Genomic DNA, 17,769 nt, shown 5'->3' with positions numbered 1-17,769 from the left:
TCATTTATAACAAAGAGTCCGTGTTGGGGAATGTGCGCAAAGATTCATCAAAGGAAGGCGACTAATAGAGCATGCACGTGGTTTCCCCAGTCGTTATTTATTGTTTATTTGCTGGAATGTGTTAGAAACAGTTATAAAATAATTAATTAACAATTAATGGCTGAAAATAATTGATGTGATACTGGAATGTTTGAATAATTGGATCGCAGTGACCCCAGCCGCACAAAGCTAACTCAAAAGCAATGACGTATGGATATCGGACAGCCACAAGAGCCAGCCACACCAAAGCAAATAAGCAACATTATCGAAAATCATAACAAAGTACAGTATAAAATTTCCATCGATTGAAAATACTCCGCCACGAAGAATAAATTAGAGAATGAAACATGAAATATTAATGTTCAAAAATGGATGCCAATATTAAAATATTTCACTATGTCACTGACTCTGTACACATCCGCAAAATCATGGCCAGAATAAGGTCATGCGGCACACCGCAGGATGAATCTTATTTATATTTTGCAGTTACTTAATCAAGTATCTAAAGAATAAAATTACTTGATCATTCACTGGTTCTGGCTCTGAGTTAGCCAAAGATTCTTGAATTGTGAATCGACAGTCTCCATCAAGTTCTTCACCCTTGTTAAGCAATAATGGGTGCAAAAGGGTCCCGACTGGCATGACCCGACCCGAGTTGTCTTCAACAAATAGCAGGCCGGCCCGCACCCCGCCCGTCTCCCCTGAACCACCACCCCCCACACCTTCGTCGTGTTTTCCCTCCCTTCTGGTCGTTCTTTCCCAGTCTGATCGTCGCCGGTCAATTCTTCCACCAATATAAGGCCTTCCGGCAATAGCGCCATTTCCTGTCGCCATTTTTCCTTCGCCTCTGGCCAATTCTCCTCCATTGCCCTCTTCTCTGTCACCAACGTCGCCGTTGTCGTCGTCGTCGTTATCATATGATCACCATTGTTCTTATCGCCGTCAATATACCCCGTCGGAAAAACCTGCACTAACAACGGCGCTTCCCGCAAATTCTTGACGATCTCCACCACAGAATCCCTCATCCACTTGTCCAACCTATCGATCGTGTCGGCAGCGTCTTTTCCTTCTGCCCGATCGCCAGAGCCACGCGTTTCCATATCCAAACTCAAATAGTCCTTCTCGACACCGGTCGCCGCCATGGCCGGCGCGGCGGTCAAGGCGGCCGCCGCCGCCGCCGTGATCCTCCTATTTTGTCCTCTCGAACTGCTCTGATCGCCAGCGAACATCACAGACATCGGCCGTGGCGCATCGCCACAGAGACTACACCAATTATTGTCGATGCCGAACCTGGCAAAGCCATGATTACTGCTCGTGCAACCAATGCGGAGAGAAAACGCCATCAAGTGGGAAGGCGGGAGGAGCAAGTCTGAACAAAGAATCGAATGGCGAAGGAAGAAGAAGGATCGGATGGAGAAGAGCAAGAACGAGCAGAAGACCAGTTATATAGCTAATTGCTTGCAACACGTAATTGTAAAGAAGACGAGTGAAGATTGAAAAGCGAGGGAGGATTTAGTTATCGTGATAGATTCTCTTGGAGATTGAACGGTCACGATTAGATATAAGAGTTCCAGGGTACAGTCTAAACCGTCGCTTATTATTAATTTTAAATTTTAAATTAATTTTTGAAATATCGAATGCTCCAATTAGGATTCCTTGTTTAGAGAGGAAACATCGCTTGCACGCCAGAGATGTGGTGAAAACTGCAGGTGAAGTTTCTGTGCGGACGGATGTATTAGATTATGGAGCAATCCTCTCCCAGTTGAGATCGATTTCTTGATGGACGGTGACGATGGATTGGAGCAAAAGAGAAAGGAAAGAGTGAGCGTGTGTGATTGGCGGATGGCATTGCGTGTGTTGCCTGGAGAAGGATGAAGAGGGGCACGTGGTTTCACGCGAAAAGTGCATGGATATCGAAGGCGGACACACATATGGCATTGGCCTGTACACAATCCTGTCCAATAAAATCAGTTGCGCATGACACGTCAGTATATGCAATGCCACATCAGCAATGGCGCTGTGAGTTGCGTTGTTTTTTGTAAAAATAAAAAATATAAAAATAAATTTATCCCCCGTTATTTACAGAAAAAAACTCATCATGTGACAAAGGTTGTTTATAATTATAACTTTGATTGGATTCCATTTTATATCAAAATCAAATTTAGCCTAAACAATGGTCATTATTTTTTAAGTAATTTATTATATATATTGATAGATCAATGTTGATTTTTCCACTTCTATAAGTAAATACTACACTCTTTAATTTTTTTAGTAAAGGAGCTAGAGAATTAATTTAAGAATATTAAAAAATAAATTAAATTAGTTATTTTTTTCAGTAAATTAAATTAGTTATTTGTAACAAACAAATAGTACCTATTTTATCATATTCTTTGGAAATATTCTTTGATGAAAATAACTCAATAAGAGTATTTGAAAAGTATATAAATTTAAAAAATAAAATGAATTAAAATGTAATACTCTTCCGGTCTTTAATATATGACCAAATTCTGAGTTGATAATATGTTTGGCAATTAAAAAAAAAAAAGAACGTGATATAATATTATATTACTATTATTTATGGAGTCAACAAATTTTAATAACAAGTAATTTTATTTGCATTAAACCCTCTTCGTCATGAAAGTGTGGAGGCATAAAGCGGGCGCATCCACGTGCAGCCCTTAGGAAGCTAAGGAGAAGGCGAGTTTTTTGACCGGGAGGAGAAGGTGAGTAGATGACGAACTGTTGGCAACTCTCTTGGGAAGTATTCTGCAATAGATGACTAGAAGTCTAGAATTACATTCAAAGCTATTCTTTTTAGCAGGCTAAGATTTAAACTAATTAATTCTTAGTTGAATAAAGAAAAAATTATAAATAAAAACCTCTTAATATGTAAAATTATGATTTAGGACCTTGAATTTAAAAAATAACAAATAAAAACACAGTCTCACTTTTGTAAATATAAAATCATGATAAAATGTCTGAAATACCTCTCAGCTAAATGACAAGTTTACTATGGGAAATGACAAGTTCACTTTAGCGAATGAAAACTCCAGTAGACCAAATCACAACTTGATTAAGAGTATGTCAAATGAGACTATGGAAAATGATAAGTTCACTTTAGTAAATGAAAATTTCAATAGATCAAATCACAATTTGGCTGAGAGGCGTTTTAAACATTTTACCCACATTTCATATTTGTAAAAGTGGGACCCGATCCTTATTTGTTATTTTTTAAATTTAGGATCTCAAATCATAATTTTACATATTGGGAGTCTTTATTTGCACTTTTTTCTTGAATAAAATAGTTAAAATTTGCATTACAATTTCAAATAGATTAAAAAAAAAATATCCAAGTGAATATGTTGAAATACTTTTGAATTAAAAATTTTATAATTTTAAATTATAATTAAAACATTAAAATGTATAGCTTTCTCTAAAAATTGACCAGCATGCGTATGCAACACTTTTAATTTCTTCTACTGAGGGGGTGTTTGGATGAGGCAAAACCATAGTTTGCAGAATAGCTTCTGGAGAATAGATTCTGGAGAGAATAGATTTTGAAAAAATAAATTTTCTAGAAAAGTGATTCTGATAAAGTGAGAGTGTTTGGATAATTATTGTCAGAAGTGCTTTTTGATATGTAGAAATTACTAAAAAGGACATAAGTTTAAATGATAATTACATATAATATATATTTCATAATATATGTTTATCTGAAGTAATAAATTTATTAATAATATATATTTTGACAACATAATAAATATGGCATAAATAATATAAATTATAAGAAATTAGTGTGTATATATATTAATAAAATAAATAAATATGTTTTTAAAAAATGATTTATTTTGCCAAATAATTGTACCCCCAAGCTGAATGAGTACACCCCCCAAGCGTGCTGAATGAGTCCCCCCCTCGTGCTTGTTCCCTCTGTAGCCAATAATTGTCCCTCCGCCTGCTTATCTGAAACCAAGGTTTTGTTGGGTTTTGCCCAAAACCTTGGTTTTAAAAAAAATAGGGTTGTTTGGTAAATTTTTTGCCAAACCATGGTTTGGTTAACCCCATTATTAATCATGCGATACACGCACGCTACAACATGCGTAATTGCGTACACTCCTTTTTTTTAAAAAAAAAATTAAAGGCAACTTTATGAGAACAAGATAAAAAAGACAATTGGGCTCACTACAACAAGCGCACATTTCCTTTGCTTCCGGACAAAAACTTCTTGGGCCCCAAGAATGGCCCAAAAGAAGGAAAAGTGGTGCGGCTCAAAGAAAAGTTAGCATTTTCCCCACGAAACAACAAAAAAGAATTTGAACCAATAAGGGTTGGTCCAAGTGGTAAGCGGTTTAGTATCATTTAAGCAAGATCTCGAGTTTGAGCCTCAACGTATGCAGAAATCCCTGTTAGGAGATTCACCCATCATAGCCAGGTACGCGATGCGGATCGGATTCAGATGTAGTCAGAACAAAACTCCAGTGAACTGAATGAGCAACCAAAACAAAAAACAAAAAAGAATTTGTTACGACTTACACGCCGAAGAAAAGAAAAACTCACACGCCCCAACAAACGTACAGCACTCACCAATCACTCATGAGAGATCAAGGAACCAGCAACAGGTTAGCCTTTACTATTACCTCTAAATAGGAGACTTTAGACCCAGGGAGACTGTGCAATTACTCCCAAAAACCCGCTAAAACAATAAATATGGATACCTTTCTTAACGAGGATTCGAATCTTGATTCTTCAAGAACTAATTTATTCTGTTAAACTTAGTCCTTTCTCTCCTATCATAACATTAATTACTTCCAACCTCCTTTCACATTTTGTTTTGTTAGCCCGTCTTCTTACTTCTGTAGCTAGTCCCTACTCAGTCTATGCAATTTCGAGATAGAAAAAAACGGTGTTCCTATTATTCAGATGAAATAAAAGAAAAATCCATGCACTTTCCTCATCTTCCACATTATAGTTCATGCAACAATTCAAGAAGCGGACAATTCCATGTGTTTTCCTCGTGTTGCAGGTGATGAATAAATAAATCTATACATAGGAATCACATGAAAAATGAGCAAAAACGCTTCAGCTATAATGTAGTACTCCTCCGGTCCTAATTATAAGACCCAATTGACTTATTTGAGGAGATTAAAGAAGTAAGTTAAGTTAGTTATTTATAATAAATAAGTGTTGTCATTCCTAAAATATCCTTGCTAATTAAGTATATTGGATAAAACTATCATTATTAGAAGGATTATCTTGGAAAAAAATGCATAAATATAAGAGACAAAATGGATTAGGTCTTATAATTAGGACCAAATAAAAAGTCAAATTGGGTATTATAATAAGGACCGGAGGAGTATTTGGTTGTTCCAGCAGGATGTTAGATTTTACAACAACAAACAAAATAAGGATAATCAAAACTTTTAAACGGACTTTGTATTTAAGATTTAAAGGAAGTTGTCTCTTAGAATTCGGTACTAATACTATCCACTTAATAACAACAAATCAAATTTGTCTTGGGGCACACTTAATTTGAAAAGTAACAACACTAGGCCAAAAATAGCGAATTTAACGGTGAAATTTGTAAACTTCATAATCGGCTAATTCGCTTCCCTTTTTTTTTTTTAATTATTGATGACTTGTACATGCTATAAATTTTATAGTATATACACAGCGCTTTGATTTCCCCGAAATTATGAGATATTTGCAAGATCAAGAACACATATCCCTTATTACCAAACCTTATTGCTTTAATAAATATCAGATGGGAATCCTGTATTACAAGAAAACAAAACATACAAATCAAACAAGCAAGTGAATGATATCTTGAGCTATATGAATGAGAGACATGAGAGGGTTGTCTCTATCAGATAAAGGCGACTTCATCTTCGGAGGCACCAAAGTGAAAACCTTCTCACAGGAATCAGTACCATTGGCAGCGATCTCCAGATAAGAAAGGGCCACATCATTCTTACCGGAATCCAACTGTGCGACGGCCGATGATACATCAGTTACTATCACAGCATAAATCAGGCGACAACTCTGGAGCTTGTCGACGACAGCTTTTTCTCTGGCCTTTCCGACCAATTCTGGGACTACTTTGTATAAGGTTTCGTTGGCGTTATCCAGCGACTTGTCGCACACGATGTGAGCCAGACCCTTAGTGTCTGATCCGGCGCTTTTTGGATCTGATTCCAAGGTGGACTCGCACAAACTGGGATTTCTGGTTTTCTGACACACTTGATCGATCAAGTCGTTCGCGAAAACTGATCTTGCTGTTGATGGCTGATACTGGTATGAAGAAGAAAGCAAGGCGACAAGAATGAACGCAGATATTAGGGTTTCCATCTTCATCTCTTTGCCCGCAAAATTTGAATTCTGCAAGCTAGAGAGATGGGACGTGTATATATAATCCCCAGTTTTAGTCTGCAATTGATAACGCTATCTCCATTGAATAATTGTGATTTTTATAAATTAATGATCTTTAATTACTTGTAGCATAAGAGTATATATCTACATACATAGAAAATAATTATTATGTAGAAATAATTATATGGGAGAATTACAATGAGGTCACAAGCAAGGAAAACAATTAAAAAATAAGTCCCAAAGATTATCATTCTCACTATAGGACTTGTCATTATAAGTTGTTGATATTGTTATTTGAATCTTTTGGTAATTATTTCTCTGGGACTTGATTGTAATTTTTTCTAATTATATTGAGTTACTTATATGTATTATGTTAAGTTCTTTATTCACGCACCATCACATATCCTTTTTTTTTAAAAAAATATTATCATTTAATTATAAATTCATATGAAAAAAATATAACATTTGATGATTGGAGAATTAGATACAATGAATATAAGTAATTTGAACCAAGTATTGTCATATATTAAATAACAACTCTATTCCTTAACATAAGAGCTAATTGGAGATTCAATTTATTCATAGATATACAAAACTTCAATGTACTTTGTTTCTAATATTTATCAATTCTGCCTTCAAGTGATTTTTATAGAAATTGCACATGATAAGGAGTTTTCATGAAAGTGTAATTTTAATACACATAATTGATAAGAGTATTTTTTTTTAAAAAAGTAACATTTATTTATTACAAATAATTAACTTAATAATTTTTTTAGTATTTGTAAATTAGTTATCAGCTCTTATATTAAGCGCTGACCAAGGCAACAGTATATTGTAAATTTTGAAATTGACAGCTGGTTGGTCAATCTCAAAATTTACAATATGGCCACAACACACACACACAAACACTTGATATTTGTGAATTTCAAAACTCAGTCCCGCGAACTCAAGTTTAATTTGTATGCAGCTCAAGTCAAGCTCTACATAAGACAGTTTGAGAGTCAGAACTCATCAGAAAAACACACACAAACACGTTCTTAATACTTTTGCTAACATAATAATTAAAATGTTTCAAGTAATTGCTAAATATTTTCGATTAGGAATGATGTGTGTGTGTGTGTGTGTGTGTGTTTCAAATACACAGAGAAAGAGATGAACATACTCCATTGTTGCCGTCGAATATGTCAAACTTAATACAGAAAACATGTGAATCTACACGAGAGAAATACATCACACACAGAATGTTGTCTTGAGCTAAACGAACAAGAGACAATAGAGTCCGGTCCCATCTGTACTATTGTTCGATATGATGAAACAAAAGCGACAAGAAGCAAAGACAAATTGTGGGGTTTTTATGTTCATCTTTTATTTTTATCATGTTTTAAATAGGCGTAAATAAATAAATAAAAAGAGTGCAAGGGGAAAGATCTGACTCAAGGACAACCAGGTACTACCCTAACTGGAGCGGAAGCTAACGCAAGTTAAATAAAACTCACAACCTTTTTTTTTTTAGGCTAAGCATAGCTATTTTGCTATTCAAAACATTACGGACATTAAATATTAGCATCTCTCATGGGAGTTTTTTGAACCTTAGTTCATTATATTACGAGAGATTAACGAGTTCTATTATAATCAAATTCTGTTGGTAGCCTGAAATACATAACCATGAATGAGTTCGTTAACGCTTCGGCCCGCCTCATCCACTGAAAAAATCTACGTGAATGGGCTCAAAGCCCATTATTAATCTTTCCTTAAAACGGATGATCCTAACAACTCCCTATCATTCGGCTGTTACACGACTGTGTCTTCATTTTGTTTAACATAAGCAATAATTAGTACGCATCATCTTTAGCTAAAGTGGGTTCTGTGTAACACATAATTTTGCAGTAGAGCGAAAAAGGAAAAATACTTCCACAGTGAAATTTGATGGCTTTGCTTTTTTTTTTTTTGGGTGAAATGACAGCTTGGGATTTTGAATCTTCCAGTTTGATGCCGTACGAAGATGGAGAAAAGCATATATTAACAGTGAATAAATCCTTAACCAAAAAGAGGGAAAAAAATATCTGAGACATGTGATATGGGAAGCCATGAAACAAGTATAAGGAGAGGAGGTGATGACTAATTGTCCAATAATGAATGGATTCCTTCTATAAGAACGTCTCTTTCAATTTTTGCATCCCAAATTCTCACTTCTTGGACGAAATTCGAAGTTAGTGCTGCAATGAATTTCTTTTCTGTGCTTTCAAACTGTGGGCCTCCCAAGTCCACAGAATATCATCAAGCAAACACTAGAGTTTGAGATTCCATTCTCTGAGCAGAGCACAGCACAATTTCAATCATGATTCCTTTGTATCAATTATGCCCTTGTACTCAATTTGCACATCAAATCAAACAGTGAGAAGAGAAGAAATAATAGCAGACCAAGTGAATTTGTCTTCCTCTAGCTAATGAGCCAAGTAACTTCCTCGCTCGCCCCCCCTCTCTCACTTCTTTTTCCTCTCCACTCTTCCTTCCCTTTCCTCAACATTTCTGTAACTAACAATGTCCACTCATAGTTGTTTTCTTTCTAAATTTGTGCCCATCAAATACCTCACATTTCAATTCCACTCATCTAGTTGAACTGAACTTATCATAAATCCTCCCTGGAGGCCACTCAGCGTTAATAAGACTTTGGCAGATAAAAAAGGTTTTGGATTTTCAGTGCTCGTAATGGTGCCAGCATGACAACATTTTGAGTGTCACCTGAGTCTTTCATGAAATAGCAATGTGATGAGAAGGATTTGGAGTATCAAATATGTCTAGATAAGTGAAGAAGAAAAGAGTAAAAAGATATCTCTGCTCTTTGTGCCTTGTGATCTGCTTCATGAAGGATAGAGGAATCTCATGTTTTGGGCTTTCGTAAATTTGGAATGCAAATCGCACTGGAACTCTGGGAGCTGAAACAACTGCTATGAGCACTTTGCAATCACTTTGAATGATAACGGACTTGAGAGTGTGAGGCATGCTTTACGCGTGAAAAAGATTTCTTCTTGTTATTTCTTTTGTACATAAATTGACTGGCTTCTTCTAGTGATTGTTGCAAATTACAGCTCCTAGCTCCATAAATTTTTTACGTATTTGTTTAGACATGGTGTGCTCCTTTAGTTTTATTTGGGATTAGATAGTAAATTTCCATGTGATAAGGTATCTGCCATCCACACTGAAAAAGCCAGATTGATGTCTGCTTTGATATGCAAAATAAATTATTTTTCATGAGGAATCAATCTGATATAGACTCAAACAGAGATTGTTCAGTCACTTGCTATACTTGTTCATACTGACATAACATATCAGATTGTCCACTAGCAACCACTTGAACTCAAATAAGATTATGAGAAAGGACCATTGCAGTTAAGTAGGATTTACAGGTAAATCACTCTAAAATGAACTCAACCAGAGATCCAAGTGCTGTTTATGAACATTCTTCTCTCTCTCTCTCTTGTTTACCAAAGAGAAAAGAAGAGTTCAACAAAGCACCCATTCATATGCACTTTTTTCATTCTTCTGAGGGAGGGGAAGTCAAGCTACTAGGAGGGTATCATTTGGCTTTCAATCAATTTGCAAGAAACAAACATTCAAGATTCAGTACCATTTGCTTTAGGACAGAGAACATTTACAAGCACTGAATGTGAAAAGGCCACTCAGAAACCATTATCAGGAAATTTTAATCTGCAATACTGATGTTCACCTGGCTGATATCTCCATACAAATTACAATAACAGCACCGCAAATCCCCAAAAAGAAAAAGAAAGGAAGGAAAAGAAAATCCCAAGATAGAAAGCTATAAACAACCTAATCTCTATTTCCAACTTTTCTTTTTCTGTGGTACAGATCTTGATGAGTTGACGGTGGAGGGTTAAGAATTGCAAACCTCATCCACAGCTACAACTATACATTGCCAGAACCAGAAGTGCTTGCATTATGCTGGTCAAGCAAAGACTGCCTGCAAGTAGGGCAAGAAGAATGCGAGAGAAGCCATGTGTCTATGCACCTCACGTGGAATCCATGGTTGCACTTTGGAAGAACCCTCACTTTCTCTCCATCCACAAACTCTCCTAGGCAAATTGGACACTCAGTGGCTCCAATATCAGTAGAACCTGATGAACCGTATACAACTATAGGGATCTGACGCAAAACACTCTTCTTCAACCCTTTTGCCGCTACACGAGCTGCAGCTTCATCTGATGTCTCAAAAGCAAACCTGCTGCTGCATCTCAAAGCACATCTTACAATTGAGTTTAGCCCTAAAGCACATATTAATGCACAGAGCAAGGCCGCTAGTATAATCACCATGTTTGTGTCAAAATTGGCATCACTTGTGTTAAAACCCCCTGTTCTGTTGCCGTTACCTGGAGGGGATGAGGCTGAATCCATGCTTAGCAGTAGGCGAGCCATTTATCCGATCTCTTCTTACGTTCTCCAATGATTCCGATCACAAAGCTCAAAATTCTCGTACCCTTTTGATGTCAGCTGAGTTATCTGAGCAAATAGCCTTACAAATCATCCCACGCTTGTGTAGCAGTAGCTGGTTGTTGATTTATCTTTTCTTCTGATGCAGGAAAAATGATTTTGTTTCTACTTTAATGAAACATAAACACCAGGCAGAAGAGGCTTTCAATTTCAAAGAAACATATTTTCCATCACAAAGGACAAGTGGCGCCGAATAGCGTCTTAGACTCTGCACTCCATTCCAATCTAAACCCTCGAAGGCCCTGAAAATTCTGATGTACAGGACTCTGACAACTCTTCAGGAGATTAAACAAGAGAGAGAAAGAGAGGGAGGGAGAGCGAGATAGAGGGAGAGCAAACTTCTTTATGCAGAAGAAAGAGGGAGGAGAAGGTAAAGTATATATGGTTTTTATTATTTTCTCTGTAGAGATTGGAGGCAGTGAAAGTGTTCAGGTGCTATGTAATGTTTAGAGGTTGCAGAGGCAACTTGGGACACAGATACTATATGAGCAAGGGAAAGTAAGACAGATAGCTTGTTTGTTATTTTGTTTCATTTTCATAATTGGTGTGAGACATGACACACAGAGACTTCAATCAAGGAATCAAGAGAAGGATGAAGCAAATAAAAAGAAAACGGAAAAAAAGGTCGTTTTGGGAATTTTGATTACGGGACCTGATCCCACCTAATCTCACAAGCAGCTTATTTAAAGGAGTACTTATTCTGAGCACCAAATCCTTCTCCCACTCAACAATTAATTTAAGGTTGAAGTAATCTCAGCTTCTTCTTATCTTTCTCATCGAACGTCCATTATTTGATTGCAATATTTTTTTGCATAGAAACTGAAATAATTCATATCCCAAAAGAAAATCACATGGGACCATGACATCAGAAGCCCCTTTCATGCTCGTTTGATTGCAACATTGAAATGTTCCTACCAAAGGCTGATATTTTAAAACCCCATTTCGATTAGTGCAATATTAATCCAAAGACTTGAAAGTTACGAGTCAGCATGATAAGACCAGCCCAAGGGCAAGCTACCTTTTCGGTGTAAACAGCAATCAGAATACAGCTAGATAATTCTCAGACCAATTTCCCGGTCATCACACATAACTAAACACCACTCACAAGGGGGGAAACAGTTAAAGGTGGATTAATCGGGCAAACCTTGCTAATCCGAGGGTTGAGGATTCGGTGATGATTGAGTGGAGAAAACCCTTTTGTCGATATGCGGACAAGTGTTTGAGAACATCACGAAAACCGAGTGAGAGTGAGGGTTTTTGTTTTTTGGGGTGTTGCTTTCAAGGACAATGACGTCCCTACTTTGTTAAGGAAGATAGGGATGCATGGCATTAATAGGGACGAAGGTTGGTGAGAGTGACACTGTGTGGCGTGTGAAGACGTTAAAGCGAGGAGCCACACGGTAAAGGTCATGTGGCCCTGTATCCTTTCCAGGACAGTGAAGACGTTGTATGAAAATTGAAAACGGAAACGCGTTCCCTTCCAAAAATTGTTCTTTTATTCGAAACTTCACATCTTACGTTCATCTCGCCACTAACCATTCAACGCCTGGACTTGGGTTAGATTAGAATCCGAGTGATATGAAAGTTTTCATGTAAACAAAAAGTTACAAGTTTGATCTTACTCACTACTACTGTCAGTTCTATTTACAAGATTTTATTTACAGTTTACAAACAAACGCTTATAAATAAAATCAAAGATAACATGATTTTAGGTTATTAGTGTCATAAAACAAGTACATGTGAATATTTGAAAGAACCATATTTTAAAAACTAGCTGTGAGAATTAGAAAACTTGAATATAAAACTCATGATAATTGAGTCAAGTATACTGTTATAATGAGCACATGCCTTTCACAAAATCATAGCTTAAAAGCTAACAATTGGAGCCGGGAAGTCCAAAACCCTCCTTTAAATCAGTTGTCCCCATGTTCTGAATATACGTGTTATGCGATATAACTTTATTTCTGTCAACTAAATCAAGCCTGCCTTGGGACGTCCATTTGGAGAAGGCCACCTGCCCTTGTCTCTAGAACTAGCACCGTGCAAAGTCCCATCAAAGTCATGTTCATTAATTACCAACTCCTTTCTTAATCTCTCGCTTTCTGATGGTTAAAACTGAATCAAATATGGGTTAATTCAGGTAGGCACGTAAAGCTGATCAGTTATAAGCAAACAACATCAACCGGATTGATTGTCCCTTGTCATTTCAAACCATGTGAAATTAATATCTTTGGATTTAGGTGTCATTTAATTTAATTAGACTTAATTAATTGCCTTGCACTTTCAGTTTGCATTGCAAACTTGGACCTCCTCCGGCCTACATTGTCAAGGCCTATCTTCTTCACCGCTGGATTCACTCACACGTGTGATCTCCGCCTTCTCCTGGTTTCAAACTTTGCTTTTAATTTTGCCCCAGGCAGCACGACATGGATTCTGTGCGTGTTCATGACACACGAGTAAAAGCATTATTGGAATTCAATGAATTATTTATTATGCTTATATGATATGAATATACTACCTTCAATTCTTAATATACCACTCTATTCTTTATTATAAGTTACTTATATCTCAAATCCGCAAATTAAGAAATATATTAAATTAACTATTTTTTTCTATATTTATCCTTATTAAAAGTTGAGAGAGAGAAAAAGAGGGAAGAGATGAATTGCATAGGAAATGAAAAGCTGAGAAAAAGATGAAAAGAGAGATTAATTAATTTTTATTAAATTAATAGGGGTAAAATTAGAAAAAGATAATTAATTATATTACAAGTAACTTATATTTTGAAAAAAACTTTTACGGTATAAGTGACCTATAATAAGGAACATAGTAGTAAGAGTTAGGTAATTAATTTATAAATATTATAAAAATTAGTTAAATTAGTTATTTATAATAAATATGTATTGTCTGTTCTAAAATATTTCTGCTGATGGTGTAAAATGGAATCTATTAGTTTTGTCAAAAAATATTACTCCTCCGGTCCTTAATATAAGACCCATTTAACTAATTTGATTAAATTAAGGAAGTTAGGTAAGTTAGTTAATTATAAGAAATGTAACACGTTTTTCCTAAAATACCATAATCATCTTTCTTAATACCCTCTCTCCCCTTTCTACTTGATTATAGTTGAGGGAGTATTCATAGGGGTAATTTAGAGAACATTGATAAATATGAGAAATGAGTCTTATATTTAGGACCAAAACCAACTCAACAATTGGGTCATATATTAAGGACCGGAGGAGTAGTATATTTTAGGCGACTCAAAAGATTAATTATTTATTATGCTTATATAAATATTAGTGTATTTTAGACACTTATCCAAGTATCATTTTCCCCCCGCCAAGTTGCATAAATATCCAGACATATCATTTTGTTGTTGAAAAACTCGACGATAGACTATGATAACAAAAATATAAATAATTACATATAAACCTGTTTTTGTTTTCATTCAGAAAACCCTCTCTATAAGTAAGGTTCGCGACAAATTCCGAAATTCACATAAGATTCTGCAGTTTGTTTTATTTTGCGTGCTAATGGATAGGCCAGATTTTTAATCCGTCCGCTTTCTTATGACCTCTAAGTAATGTATATAGTTAATTAATTAATTTACAAGTCCACAAGATTTGTCTTGCCACAGTAATAAGTCTATCAGCTAAGAATGACAGGTTTTAAGTTTTTCTTTTTTGGTTTTTTGCGAAGCACGTGGTTATGATTAAATCCATGTTAATAAAAGATAATAGAAGCAGTTTGGTGATGTGGAGCGAGAGAGAGAGAAAAAAAAAGTCATATTATACCGACATGCATTAGTTTCAATGGAGTCAGTTTTGGCTGGCCGAGCAGTGGAATCTCAAGTCGGAGTTCACATGAATATAGTCATCTGTTACTATTTATAAAGTATTTTCAATATGTTTTATATAAAAAAATCTTAAATTTTATTAACTCTTATTGCATCTCGTTCTAAATATAAGAGCTAATTGACTAATTTGAGTAGATTAAGAAAATAATTTAAGTTAGTTATTTGTAATAAATAGGTTGACTTTCCTTAAATATTTTTACCAATCAAATATATGAGTTAGAACTAATATTATTAAAAAGATTATCTTGAAAATAAATGGATAAATATAATAGACAAAGTAAATTGGAGTCTTATATTTAAGAGCAAAATAAAAATCAAACGAGGTCTTATATTAAGAATTGGAGTTAGTATTTAAAATTTAACAACTTTTCAACTTTAGTCTTATTGAGTATACATTATAGGGGAAATCACAAATAAAGACCCTCGAATTAGCAAAATCACTCTATGGTCACCTGAATATGCTAAATTACTATGAGGGACCCGGTCTCAAATTGTAATTATGAAATCATAGCTAAATTACCAAAATACCCCTCTTCAATTTTTTTTTTTTAAAAAAAGAAAGCCACTACCTCACCGGAATCCGGCCACCGGCGCCGGAGCTCCGGCGGCCGCTTCCGGCCACTGTCGGCGGCCGGACGCCGAGGTCCGGCGCCGGCGGCAGCTTCCGGCGGTCTTCCTTTGTTTTTTTTTTTGAAACTGTTTTTTTTTTTAAATTGGGGGGAAGTGAGGTTGGGGGGATTTGATCCTCCAACCTAATGCTTCCCAAAATAAGGAATGACCATTGAGCCAACAAATTTTTGTTAACATTATGATGCAAAAAAAAAAATAAGTTAACTCATTTACTCTTGTTCCAGGTGATAACAACAATACATTTGGAAATAACAAGTTCTGATTGTAAAATAACACGTCTAGAATAAAAATTTAACAATATGTTTTTTTTATAACAATAAATTTTATTGTAGGTAATAACAACAATACATTTAAAAATAACAAGTTCTGATTATAAAATAACAAGTTTGGGATTAAAATTTAATAACACGTTTTTTTTATAACAATACACTTTGTTTCAAGTGATAACAACAATACATTTAAAAATAACAAATTCTGATTATAAGATAATAAGTCTAGGATTAAAATTTAACAACACGTTTTTTTATAACAATTAATTATTTTATACTTTTAAAAAATAAATTATTTATAACTTATAAAAAATATTTTTAATATATTTATTTCTCTAAAAAAATACTTTTTAATCTGTATATCTATACAACTCATTATAAATCAAACTACTTCTTATAAATTATAAAGTATTTATAATAAGGCATTTTTGATTTATTAATCATAGTATAAATTTTATATTATTTCATTCTTTAAATATTAAAAATAGTTTTTATATTTAAAGAATAAAATAGTATTTTTAATTATAAATTAGAGATAAATTTCATTTATAAATTTAAGCAGTCAAAAAGTATTTTTAATCCACAATAAATTGTACTATTTATAATTTATAAGAAGTAGTTTGATTTATAATAAGTTGTATAGATATATAGATTAAAAATTTTAAAAAAAAAATTAAAAAAGTGTGTTGCCATTTTCCCTAAATTTTATTTATAAATTTGAACAATAAAAAAGTATTTTTAATCTATAAAAAATTATACTTCAAGTTCTGATTATAAATTGGAGATAAAAATTATTTTTTTAGCAAATTAAATAGATTACAAGTACTTTTTATAAGTTATAAATAATTTATTTTCCAAAAGTATAAAATAATTAATTGTTATAAAAAAAAGGTGCTGTTGAATTTTAATTCCAGACTTGTTATTTTATAATCAGAACTTGTTATTTCCAAATGTATTGTTGTTATCACTTAAAATAAAGTGTGTTGTTACAAAAAAAAACATGTTAAATTTTAATCCCAGACTTATTATCTTATAATCAGAACTTGTTGTTTTTAAATGTATTATTGTTATCACTTGAAATAAAGTGTGTTGTTATAAAAAAAAAACGTGTTGTTAAATTTTAATCCCAAACTTGTTATTTTATAATCAGAACTTGTTATTTTTAAATGTATTGTTGTTATTGCCTGCAACAAAATTTATTGTTATAAAAAAACATATTGTTAAATTTTTATTCCAGACGTGTTATTTTACAATCAGAACTTGTTATTTCCAAATGTATTGTTGTTATCACCTGGAACAAGACTAAATGAGTTAACTTATTTTTTTTTTTGCATCATAATGTTAACAAAAATTTGTTGGCTCAATGGTCATTCCTTATTTTGGGAAGCATTAGGTTGGGGGATCAAATCCCCCCAACCTCACTTCCCCCCAATTTAAAAAAAAAACAGTTTCAAAAAAAAAAACAAAGGAAGACCGCCGGAAGCGGCCGTCGGCACCGGAGCTCCGGCGGCCGGACTCCGGCGTCCTGCCGCCGACAGTGGCCGGAAGCGGCCGCCGGAGCTCCGGCACCGGTGGCCGGATTCGGGTGAGGCAGTGGCTTTCTTTTTAAAAAATTAAAGAGGGGTATTTTGGTAATTTGGCCATGATTTCATAATTACAATTTGAGACCGGGTCCCTCATAGTAATTTAGCATATTCAGGTGACCATAGAGTGATTTTGCTAATTCGAGGGTCTTTATTTGTGATTTCCCCTACATTATATCTTATGTAAACAAAGTTAATATAATAGTAAATATAGGATAAAATTGTTTATCTATATTAAAAAAAATTTCTCAATACCCTGTAAATAGGATTAAAAAAATGTACCAGGGGAGTATTAAAAAAAGGTCTTTTTCTGATAAGTTTCATTGGATTTATCAACTTGTTAGATGCTAATCCCCCACCCAACAAAAGTAAAATATACGGTAATAGAATAGTATATATAAGAAAATCAAATAGTCACGTTTATCATTCTCTGTATCATCTTCATAATTCCACCAACACTAATCTTCTGACCCCTCCCACTTTATCAATGGCAAATCATTAATTATTATTATTATTA

At 34.4% G+C, this 17,769-nt stretch overlaps 3 protein-coding genes across 4 annotated transcripts; all 3 read right to left on the bottom strand.

Moving 5' to 3' along the window:
• Nucleotides 1–566: 566 nt before the first annotated feature.
• On the bottom strand, nt 567–1,382 carry LOC114749459 (uncharacterized). The gene has a single exon (XM_028937956.1). The coding sequence runs from the start codon at nt 1,380–1,382 to the stop codon at nt 567–569; it is 816 nt and encodes a 271-aa protein (XP_028793789.1).
• Nucleotides 1,383–5,838: 4,456 nt separating this feature from the next.
• On the bottom strand, nt 5,839–6,384 carry LOC114749457 (pectinesterase inhibitor-like). Its single transcript, XM_028937955.1, has one exon. The coding sequence runs from the start codon at nt 6,382–6,384 to the stop codon at nt 5,839–5,841; it is 546 nt and encodes a 181-aa protein (XP_028793788.1).
• A 3,617-nt stretch (nt 6,385–10,001) lies between these two features.
• On the bottom strand, nt 10,002–11,656 carry LOC114749454 (RING-H2 finger protein ATL72-like). Of its 2 annotated transcripts, XM_028937953.1 has the most exons (2): nt 10,735–10,844; nt 10,002–10,651 (listed from the first exon to the last, which is right to left on the bottom strand). In XM_028937953.1, exons 1-2 carry the CDS (start codon nt 10,755–10,757, stop codon nt 10,333–10,335), a joined length of 342 nt encoding a protein of 113 aa, XP_028793786.1. In that variant the 5' UTR covers nt 10,758–10,844; the 3' UTR covers nt 10,002–10,332. The 2 variants fall into 2 exon arrangements, with proteins under 2 accessions (XP_028793786.1, XP_028793785.1); XM_028937952.1 differs by having other exon boundaries at nt 10,002–11,656.
• Between the last annotated feature and the right edge of the window lie 6,113 nt (nt 11,657–17,769).

Source organism: Neltuma alba, unplaced genomic scaffold (genome assembly GCF_004799145.2).
Source record: "Neltuma alba isolate B1F8T4 unplaced genomic scaffold, ASM479914v2 tig00006052_pilon, whole genome shotgun sequence".
Lineage (NCBI taxonomy): Eukaryota > Viridiplantae > Streptophyta > Magnoliopsida > Fabales > Fabaceae > Neltuma > Neltuma alba.
The sequence above is the reverse complement of the archived record's forward strand: the minus strand, read 5'-3'. Positions and strand labels throughout refer to the sequence as shown.

What these genes read in the sequence shown, in the direction of transcription:
- LOC114749459 (XM_028937956.1), bottom strand. Translation starts at nt 1,382, where the DNA reads ATGGCGTTTTCTCTCCGCATTGGTTGCACGAGCAGTAATCATGGCTTT.
- LOC114749457 (XM_028937955.1), bottom strand. Translation starts at nt 6,384, where the DNA reads ATGGAAACCCTAATATCTGCGTTCATTCTTGTCGCCTTGCTTTCTTCT.
- LOC114749454 (XM_028937952.1), bottom strand. Translation starts at nt 10,839, where the DNA reads ATGGCTCGCCTACTGCTAAGCATGGATTCAGCCTCATCCCCTCCAGGT.